The following is an 11,693-nucleotide window of genomic DNA, read 5'->3' on the forward strand; positions in this document are numbered from 1 at the left end:
TGCAGGGCTAGCAGAAAGTAGGAAAAAGTAGTACAAAACTGTTCAAATAGAGGGAGTTTGTTAACATCACCTCAGTCCTTTTTAACTCCCCTTCTTTGAACTATTTTGGGGTAAAAATCTTCATCAGAACTAACATATTCCATCCTCAAGCTCACATGGGAATTGGCCTCACCCAAAAGGCCCTGACGAGAGCCCCAGCCACGTGAGGAGGTACAGTGTCGCTTTCCCTGATAAAACAGAATGTTTCTAGGCAGAGGCAATGCTGCTTCTCAAGCCGTGCAGCATGGCTGCAAAGAACCAGGCAAACCTCTCAGAAGCCAAGCCTGAAGGCCATCCTGGCCAAAAGCAGCCTCAGCAGAGTTTGGAAGATGTAACAGTATCAATGAGCTAATCACTCCTTGCAAAGAGCTGCTAAGTGTTAGAGGCATTGGGTTTCAATAAAGCCCTGAAATGAGGGGGCTCATCAGCCCCCTCGGGTGAGGAAGCTCAGGCCAGGGCTGGTAACAAGCCCTAGTGCCCGGAGTATCCATGAGACTGGAAGCAACCTTGTGAAAGGGAAAAATCCTCTTTCCCATGGAGAAACCCAAAATCTTATTTTGTCCTTGCAATGGTGCAAAACGCAAATGAGCTGTGTTCACACCTCTTCATTGCTTCATGTAGAAACAGCATTGAATAAAAGACATGAGCAGTAAAATTTAACCAGCTTTCTCTGGGAAATATTTAGTGCTCCCAAGGAGTTACTATTTTTCAAAGTTAAATCTCCCATTCTGTTTCATTTTTCTTTTTAAAATTCCCAGACCAAAGGAAACTCTCTATAGATTAGTACATCCCCAAATTTTCAGTATTTCATGTCTGGAATATGAGAGGGAGAAAATCTCTCTGAAACCTAAATATTTTTCCCCTCTAAAGACCAGACCCATTTTGGGGGAAAATATGCAAAAGTGTTCTCCCTGGGCTGAATGTTGTGTGCAGTTTCAGCTTAACACACGGTTTTATGGCAGATATGGAAAATAATCAAAATGGGGGATATCTGGGAATACTGGCAGATCTTCACTGTGACTGCAGAGCAGATCCTGACACACTATAATACCGTTTTTGTCTTAATCGTCAAAAGTAAGCTATAGAGAACAAAAATTCTTTGTCTGACAGAAAAGCAATTGCTATTTCTTGTAAAACATATAATATATTCCAGAAGACCTAAGGGTTTACTTTTCAATAAGGATAGAAAAAGATGCGTGCCCCACTGTGAGCTCACAGTAAGGCTGTTTCATGTAAAAAGTTGGTAATTAGTCCCTGAGTGAATAAAGTAGAAGAGCTAAGAGACTGATACTTACTGTAGCAACACAAAACACTTTTTCTAGCTGCTAGGATTTAAAGGGTGTGTGGGTGGGAGGGGGGGACCTACTCCTACTCATTTAATTTACAAGCATTTAAACTTCAGAAAATGATTTCTTGCATTAAGCTTAAACATGTGTACTTTAAATTGTTACTAACCGATGTAAAGATCAGTAAGAGACATTCCAGTTTAAAAAAAAATATAACAGGAATGAGGAATTATGCGAAAGGATAAGGGATGCCGTGCTGTACACATCAGTAGCAGATTTCACGTTCATTGTACTGACTGCCTTCAGCAGCTACACCAGCATTGCTTGGTGTCTCACCAAGTTAACTCCTCAGCAGTCTAAGGAAATACTTGTAAAAGCAAATCTGTTTGGCCAGAGTTCCATAATAAACACCAAGCACAAAACCAAACTCAAACCACAGGAAAACCATCTACTTAAACCGCAACATTATTATTTGTATCACTGCCAACCAATACTAAGTACCATCAGCGAACACAGTACCATTTCTTGTTCTACCTGCATAATTTGAAGGTACTGGAAATAACTTCATATTCACATGTTTTCCTTTGTTATTACTCATCTTAACCAGAGCAACAGTTTATGATTCTCTCTAAAAAAAACACATAATTTTTATTGCAATTATGGGTTCAGCAACCTATTTCTGACAACATATAAGTATCCCAGGAGAGCTTGAGAGATGACAGTGGAGTTTTACACAGTGCTCTCAGCACATATCCTTTGACTTCTCTCTGTTCAGATTGTCTCATTTGCTTTATTGCAGCATTCACTTGAATATGAGATAAGAACAGACATCAAAAGTCATATGCAGAGATCTTGGTCACTTCACAACTTCACAGAGACTCACCCCAAATCAGGTTACCCCTATGTCCCTACTATTGTAATTGCAGTCCTGAAAGACATCTACACACAAATGAATTATGTAGTGATGTCCTAAATTGTAATTACTTGGACTGTCCCTGATTCAGTATAGAAATTCAAGAAAATCTACATATTTCCCCTGGTTAACTAATAACATCTTGTTTACAATCACTGAGCCTCACCACAAATCGCAAGAACTTGTTTAGAGGAAAGACATTAAAAGTATTTCTCCAGGCTGAATGTGGCACAGGAGCCCAGAACTACTTTTGTTTACTGTTATTATAAACTGGACTTGTTTCTAAAGCTTGACTGCAGTGCTTATTTTGCCACATTGAAGGAACTGTCCCAAGATGAGGAAAAAGACCAGCACAGACCTTCCCCTGCAGTTCTGCAATGCTCATGGGACTCCCTGAGGCCACAGAGCTGACAGGGGTACAGGAGCACCTCACACTGCACCCGTGCACCCACTGCCAAAAGCCGCTGATCCTGGGTTTGGGGGTAATATATAATACATAAAATATGCCTCCTCTTGTCTTGGAGTATAGCATCAATTCAGCTAAAAACAGAAGAATAAGTGTCTCTAAAACACATATTAAACTTGCTGCATTTTAGAAAAATATTGAAAGTTTGCAATTATCAGATTTTGTTTCTTCTTTATCTCTGTAAAAATTTATCTTGTGATTTTTCAATAAATATATAATCCACACAATAACATTTAAACAGGGGGTAAAAATAATAATGAACCTGGTTTTCCAAGAAAACAGCACAATCTCATACACAGTACGGCTTAAAATAGACAGAGAGTAACAGAAAGATACCCTTTGAATTTAAAGGGGGTTGAATAAGATAACGGTTTGTAAAACTTCCTGACTTTTTAAAGTTATTTTTACAGAGGAAAAAAGTTCTAAATACTGGTTCTGAAATCATCATACATTTTACCTTGCTGTTTCAGTTTAATCAGTAAACAGTTCAATCTCTAGCATAGTCCCTGTTTTCTGTGGGAGTTTTTATGTTGTAGCAATTCATTCATGACTATATTTTGCATCTGAAACAACCTATTTAAGCTAATTGTGATAGGTAATACTGTTTCTTTTTAGCTTTATAAAAATATGCTTAGAACACCCAATTTTTAAACCAGGTTACACTAGCTATAAAATACCTTGGGAGTTTTCTGTGGGTACATAAAATAATAAACAGCTATATTTTATATGAGAAAATGTCCAGTGTAGTACAGGAAAACATGATTATCCAAAGATCTCCAGAGACACTGGCAAAAAGACTTTGGATAAATGAGTTTGAATAGCTAAGGGACCAGGCATAGCAGCTTTGAAGTTTCCAGTCCTCTTCACTTGGGATAATGTAAAGTTCAGATGATTCTTGCTTGACAGCCATCACAATTTCAGTATTACTGGCAAGTTCCTTAAGTCAACTAACTGGTGGATGTTATGTCCCCAGTTCCCAACCAAGCAGCACAAATTCAGGAGTCACTGGCTTCATTTTCACAGTGAAACTGGGACAGGAAAGAGGCAGGCAATAACAAGCCCAGCAGGAAGCACTGGCCCCGGTTCATGCAAGAGGGAATCCAGCGTGCAGCTGGCAGCCAGCACATTCCAGAGGGGCTCCTGCTCACAGCCTGGAACTCTGCTCGGGAGGCTCTGTGTGCTGCCACCGGCTGCCACCGGGACCCTTGGCATCTTTCCTATTCTCTTGTTCTAAAGACAATATTTTTCTCCTCCAACCATTTCCCTCATGTTCCAGCACAAAGTTATGTGCAGAAACCAGTATTTGCTCTCTTTAAAGCACTTCTAGGAAAAGCTGCAGTGAGACCCAATTTACACAGGCGCCCAGGCTCCCGAAGGAGCAGGTGACCAATGTGTGTTCCTGTTTTGCAAAGGAAAACACTCATTTCCCCACAATCAGAGGCTGGCATTTACAATGAACCAAATTCTGCAAAATTCTCCATCTCCCGGGCTCCAAAAATATCCCCAGATGAACAGATTTGTCTTTATACAAAGTGAATAAGCAGCAGAGCTGTGCCCAGTAGCACCATGCTCTAGCCTTACAAGAAAGTGCTGCAGTACTCTACTGATGGTAAAAATGATCAAACACAACCAAAACAAGCTCTCCCAGCAAGTGCTCTCTAATCAGCTCCCTCTTCCTGCATTAGAGCAGCACTCTAATTTGCAAGCTTTAGAATAACTTCTGCATTTACCAGACATGTTAAAAGACAATTTCATCCGAGTGGTTTTTACACAGGGGAGCAAACAATGAGGAGATAATATACTGGCATTTATCTCTGACCAGCATTTCCAGAGCTTGAACTTGCTGTATAGGAACAGAAGATGATCAAACAGAGGCAGAGTTAACAAACTGTACCTGCCGTGCTGATGTAAATGCCCCGTTGTCCAATACCAGAAAAAAAAAAAATCAGTGTTGGATTTCAGAAACCATATGCAGGTTAAAGGGCACCATTCTTATCTAGTATTCTACCCAAAGGACAATGATTTCATTTTATAAAGATCATTAGTCAGTGAAATATATATTTTAGAGAGTTTCTAGTAGGGAATATTATTTTGGCAGTCACTGGAGTGTACCAGATGGTTCATTAACATAGGCTAGACAAGTCAAAGGCTTTCAGAATCATTTTGAAAATGTCAAACAGAAACAAGAGCACTGTCACTTTTTATTAGAATTAACTACATCATACCCTGGACACAGATTTCACCTTGGGTCAGAAAAATTAATACAGAATTATATGAATTGTGTAACATAGTAGGTTAAAGATAGGGCTTCCTCTTGGGACTCATTTGCTAGCAATATATTATGGTCTTCTACTTTAGGAATCCTCAACCTTTCTTTTTGTTAGCTATGAAAAGAGCTGACCTTGCTCAGACTCCATTGGTGTCTAATTGATTTGAGGTATATGCAGAATTTCAACAAGACACTCCACTAAAGCTCTTTTGTGATCATTTTCCCAGGAAAGTTGGCAAAAGAGTTCACTGAATATTCAGCAGCTTGTAAAGTATGCTTTTGTCAGGAGGCAAAAAAATACATCCATTTAGTGAAACACTGACTTCATAAACACGAATTAAAATGCAACTGAATTGTTACCTGGGTTTTTTTCTGTCTTTTTTTTTATTATCATTCAGATGTCAAAAACCTCGAGAACTTCCAGCTTGTGGAAGGTGTTCAGGAACAAGTGAATGCTGCTCTGCTGGACTACACCATGTGTAATTATCCACAGCAAACAGACAAATTTGGGCAGCTTCTCCTGCGACTACCAGAAATCCGAGCCATCAGTATGCAGGCCGAAGAATACCTCTACTACAAACACCTGAACGGGGATGTGCCGTGTAATAACCTTCTCATTGAGATGCTGCATGCAAAGAGAGCATAAATTATACCCATTAGAGCTTCTGCTTTCAAGGAAAAGAAATTATTCTGAACTGCTCCAAGCAACACTAATTAAAATGTGGTTTTAAGACTTTGCAAAATGGTGTAATAATCAAATACTAATAGTAAATAAGTGATGTATCAGGGTATTTGTATTGCAAACTGTGAATCATATGCTACACATCCCCAAAGGAATCTATATAGGACTTTATACTGGAGTGAACTTACCAAGTGGATACCATCACCAATGTCAACAAGAAAAAGGACAGAATGATCGTTGTATATTTAACTCTGCTGATTGCCAACATGAAGAAACCTAGGTGAAAAAAAACCTGATCTGTATTATTGAGCTAAGATGGTAGGGAATTTGAGTGCACTAAATTCCTTCACTGCATAGAAGGACTCATAAAACAGTTACAACAGATGCAAAACTGCATCTACAGCATCTTCTGTCATCCTTACAGGGACCCAACACTTACTTCTTCTGTGCTAAATGATGTGGCATCCATTGAACAAGCTGTAAAAGAGAGCTGGCCTAGGCCACGTGCTGTGGCCACCAAACCCTCCGAGGCTGGGCCTGCTTGTGGGGCCTGCAAACCGCTCCTAAGAGGAGTCTGGGATCCAGTTAGATTGGCATTCTTAACTGTGCTCTGAAGTTCGTTTTGTCACGTGTTCATGTCGTTCTACCAGGCAGTATCCCTCTTCTACTGCTCTTATCAGACAGCTGTTAAGCAGCTAAGGAAATATTCCAAAATAAATTAGCCAATTCAACTGCATACTCAAGATGGCTCCACTATATATTCATGGTTGTTTCCAAATAAAGAAAATAGAGATATTTCAGCCATCCCAAACAACACTTTCTTTGACAAGAAAACAGAAATAAGAACACCAAATACTGGTGTTAAAAAACTAAAAATAAATTTTTAAAAGAATTTTGTAATAAAAGAAGTGACAAGTGAGTTGTACAACTGGATGATGCCAGGGAGCTTATTAAGAAATTATCTTTAAAATTGCCAGTCATTTGGAAACTAAATTTCAACTCAAACATCCAATATCTAATGAAACTTCCTGTTTTCAAAGTTAGGTAATATACCTATTTTACGCAAAGAAAGAAGAGTGATACTGCTGTGTCTGTGTAGGCCAAAGTCTGCTGCAGAACAAATATTAGAAAAGAACAAACACTTCTCTCTCTGTCCAAATGAAGATATCAGTATTAACATGTAGTGCCACATTTATAAGTCTTGCCTTATTTCATTACCCTAAAGGTAACTGCGCAGGTGTAGATCAACATACATTTCAAAATAAAGTATTAATCTCTAGCATTAACAAAAACATAGTGTTTACATTCTTTAGGTCCTGTGGGGAAAAACTGTGATAAAATTGCAGAGCAGTGATTTCCTTATTATTTCTTTTAAATTGGTAATTATTTTACCAGTACTTAATTACTGTATGTCGTGAGACACTAAAATCAATAGGGGTATTTCATTTTTACTTTAATTTTTGAGATTATTGGCTGCACAATCACTTGTAGAAACTGTATAAAATCCTAATACTTTAATTTTTTTTTCATGAAAATTGCTGGCTTTTGAATAGTTTATTTATATTGTATATGATAGTTTTCACTGTAGACAATTATGATGCTAATTTATTGTTCTTTGGTTTCATCTTTATATAAGATATAGCCAGAATGAAGAAGCCAAATATATGTGTTTACTGTAGCATGTCTTCAAGTTAGTGGAACATAGTTCAGGGACACAGAAGGGTCTTTACAAATTAAAATAATTCACTTGATTAAATGTCTGTAAATCTTCATAATCCTAAATGTAGTTTATTTAAATCTATTGTAAATTATGTGAGTTGTAACTTTTTCTGTTTCATGTGAACTTGAAAAGGTGCATTTCTCTCACTTTTGTCCAATCATTCATCCATTGTATACCAAAGACATCAGTTATTACATCTGCATTAGTACGAAGCACACTATTTAACTGCCTGTATTAATCAGCTCTAATATTCTGTCCATGCATAGGGTACCAACACAGCAAAGCCAAGTGTCTGCAACTCCTACATGCCTGTCTTGTACCACAGCACACACACACTGTCCTACAGACCTGGAGCAAACCGAGCACAGCCCCTCAGCATCCCCCAAGGCAGACAGAAACACTACTTATATACCAGTGGTCTCCCTCAAACAAACGAAATTAACAGAATAGTGAAGATTGATGTGGCTGTGAAATACATGAACAAGATAAGTGTGGTCATTCTTTCCTTTCAGAAAGAAAAGCAAAGCATTAATTCAAGTGTTTGCATTCTCTTTTTTTTTCCTGTTGAAATGCTACAGTGAACTTCACTGAATATTAAGGAAAAAGCTGAAAAAATATTGCTAAATATTCATAGCACCATTATCCATATACAGGACAGAAAAATTAAAATAAGAATGTAGAAGAAAGGAACAATTTAGGCTCATGAAAATGCTCTCAGATAATTGAACATATATTTGCCCCCATGCAGGGTTCCAAGAATCCCATTGTATTGTCCGAAGTACACGAACAAAACAAAACAAAAAACAAACCACGAAAAGAACCTGCTCACGTTAATTGTTAACTACTTTGCAACCAAGCATTTTCTTCTGACTGCCTTATTGATTACAGGATATATTAGTAAAAGCAGACTAAAATTCAAAAAGGTTTAGCTTTGGCTGGTTTATTATAGTTGTTCTGTGTTTGTAAACAGACAATCTGTAAAGTCTGATTATTTGTATTACAGATGTTCTGCAGCTGCCTTGGATTTAAATCCACGCAACTCTTAGAATGTGCAGTGAGTTACTTGTTGAAGTTGAAGTTCTCTTACTGTATCAGTGAAATACATATTGTCATGTCAGTTCTTGCCAAGAGTTTCTCATCACCAATGGAATTATTTTTTTCAGTATTTCAATAAATATTGATATGCCCGTGCTGATTACTTTATAATTGTCTTTATAATACCACCATTCCACTGAAATGAAGCATCAGTCAAAAATCAGTTACTCAGAAGAAAAGACTAAAATGCAGCACAAATATGAACACCAAAGAGAATTTGATACAAGTGGAAGACAAGTGTAGAGAACAGCACCTTCAAAAGCTCAGACAGCAACTGGGACATTGCCTAGGCTGAAGCCAAGTAAATACAGCTAAAACAGTTTAGAAAAGCTGGCTCTCTAACCAGAAAGAAATTTACTGCTTAATACTTTCAAATTAGTACCTTTGATCTCATACTACTTTACATGTACCCACAAAGAGTTAAGCAGCCAAAGCATCAGGGAGGGAAAATGACAGAACAAAAGAAAATCAGGTAACAGGATCCAGCAGAGCTCAGGATAACCTCTCAGCAATGTAAATACATGGCAGGGCCAGGGGCAAACCCACAGCTTCCAACATAACTGCCAGTGCAGGCTGCCAAGGAGACAGATGTTACTGCTACTAGAGGAAAATATTTTCCTAAAGTTGCCCTCTGGCTCATTTGACTGCTGTTCTGAGAGCAGGGGGTGAAGTGGTCCAAGAGAGCTTGTCAGCTCTACCCTACTGTTCTGAGACCCAGTCCAGTGCTTCTCCTGAACTGTCTGGTAGTTGAAAGAGGGCTGTTCTCTCAGGTGCCAAATGTCAATGCTTCAAGGGAAAAAACAGGGCTATAATTAGTTATTTACAAATCCTGCACTTGAATGAAACAAAGCTGGTTTAGTGTAGCAATAAAAGCAGAGTAAAACACAGAGGATTTGGTGGCTTACAAATGAGAAAGGATTATTTTAACTTTTAGGAATCATAACGGAAACCCATGGTTTTGCAGAGACCCAGGGGAGATTTCAGGGTTGATATATTTTAGATAGTTTTCCTTACAAGAGATACATTTTGGTGAGATATATTTAGTATACACACTACATGTTTAAAGTATGAGGGGATTTATTTTTAACTGAGTTTGACACTGCTTCTGGAACAATCTGCTGTGTGTTTTTATTGGAAACATGGAAAGAGTGAGTTCAATGTAACACAGGTCAAGCCAGTACAATACTTGGTGATCCTGACAATTTCCTGGAATACTGAATAACACTCTATTAACCCCTACATTGAAGTCCATAGTCTAAATACATCACAAGAGTTCTAACAATATTTTTACCTTCTCTGACAGAGTTGCTGTTTTTTTCTAGGGAAATTCCATATAGCTGCATCTGTAGGAATTTGGGATGGCAAACAGCATTAAACTAACTAGCTAACCAAGAAAGTTGCAGATAAACTTTTAGGGGCAGATCCTAGAGCTGTATTACACTATGATACTGGCATGAGCCCAAATACTTCTGTGACAGTCAAACAAATTCAGCTGCACTTGAGTGGAAAAAAGATCCATTTTCTAAGGGCAACTTGTCAACAACAAAAAAATTTCCTTAATGATAAGGGTAAAAGGGGACCTGACCCTCAGATGGAGTACACAGCTGATGCCTACTCTGATGCCAGTGGATATCAGCAGAAGACAGCAGCACTAGAAGCTACTTGATAGATACAGTCTGGTCTGGCACACATTGGTAGGACAAGATGTAGATTCTCTGCATCAAACACACTTTGCAAACCCTTGGGTTTGCTCCAGTACATAACAAAATTCTCAATATTTTACTGACAGCTTTGAGGTCTGGCATGCAAGCTTGAGCTTCCAACAATAGGTGAGTTTTCACCATTGCCCCAGGAAGGCCCTGACCCACTTCCATTTCACTGTAACTTCCCTAAATCCTATTTAAACTGCTGTAAACCTGTGAACGTCCTGTGTGTGCCCCAGGAGATAATTCAGACTTGAAGTAAAGCAAGGTGGTGGAGCACAAGCTCCTGATGTTGTCTGTATTCATGGAGGCCTAGACCACTGCTGCCCTGCCTCAGCAAGGACTGCAGGGTTTACCATTAGTTGCTAATAAAACAGAGGCCAAAACAAACAGCAGTGGAATCAAAATTGTGTCCATTGACATCTTGCCCTCCCTGTGTTCAAGATCAGGGTGTAAACGGGTGAAATGCCTCTCAGGCTGAGGAGCAGCCTGTCAGAATGCTTCCAGTAACACTGGCTGCTTATCATGCTGCTGCAGACCAGAACCTTCGCAGAGCAAGAGCCTCCCTGTGCGGTGTTCACATCAATCACCCTGCCACTGATGCTGCTGAACATTTGCTGGATACCACCAGTCCAGGCTGTCAGTTGCAATTAGCCACCAAAACAGGGACTCTGCAGCAGAGGGAATAAAGCCTGTTTGTGGGAAGGACCCCAAACAAGCTGCTGTTTGTACAACAGAAAATGCTGACGGCCATTCAGTAACTGCTGGCATGCCTACAGACGTGTGCACACCCCCCATGCCACCTCTGGGAATTCCTAAAGCATGCTCAAACATCCAGTACTTCTGTTCCTATAGCAAATATTTTATGAGGCACAGCTCCCTGAGGGACATTGAGTTTCAGTCATAGCACAGATCGAGTCCTCCTTCGCAGTGGTGTCCTCCCACTCATACAAGCAGAAGAGTGCTGGTGCAGAACAGCACAGAAGTGAGGCAGGCATTTCAAATCAATACCCTGGTGTTTATACCTTGCACTACATCACAACAGCTGTCCTGCTCTTTACAACTTGATCTTGATCAACATAGATCAAAGCAGGGAAGTTCTGCAAAGAGCTCTGCTTCATGTACCAAGGCAGCACACTACAACTGTACATTAAGGGAAGGTCTGTAGGACTGCCTGTGCTTGAACTCAACAGTAAAAAATACAGAGTATTGTGAATGTCTATTATGATCAGTCCATAAACTATAGTAGAGAGCAAAAGAGATAATGGGGGAGGAATAGCTCCAAAAGTAAAATAAAAAATGAAGCACATGGACGTGGAGAAGACATGAGGATATTTATGTTTCATAAATATTTAATATTGATTCACTTTTAATCTAAAAGAAAAAAATTAAATAAAATATGCTGGATTATTATAATTGCTTTGAAGTATTAACAAGGCCTGAATAAATTATCATGTATATATTTTAGGGAGCTGCCACAGTAAGCCATATTGGTTTTAATTTTAATTTAATAAACTTTG

At 38.9% G+C, this 11,693-nt stretch overlaps 1 protein-coding gene across 1 annotated transcript in view; it reads left to right on the forward strand.

The window, feature by feature from the left end:
- Positions 1 to 7,075, forward strand: part of NR5A2 (nuclear receptor subfamily 5 group A member 2) — an 85,660-nt gene extending 78,585 nt beyond the window's left edge. Inside the window, exon 8 of the mRNA XM_058808651.1 lies at positions 5,372 to 7,075. Coding sequence (XP_058664634.1) covers positions 5,372 to 5,619 — 248 coding nt within the window. The 3' untranslated portion in view covers positions 5,620 to 7,075. The remainder of the gene's footprint in view (positions 1 to 5,371) is intronic.
- Positions 7,076 to 11,693: the final 4,618 nt, after the last annotated feature.

The sequence above is a fragment of the Ammospiza caudacuta genome, chromosome 7 (genome assembly GCF_027887145.1).
Source record: "Ammospiza caudacuta isolate bAmmCau1 chromosome 7, bAmmCau1.pri, whole genome shotgun sequence".
In the NCBI taxonomy this organism is placed as follows: Eukaryota; Metazoa; Chordata; class Aves; order Passeriformes; family Passerellidae; genus Ammospiza; species Ammospiza caudacuta.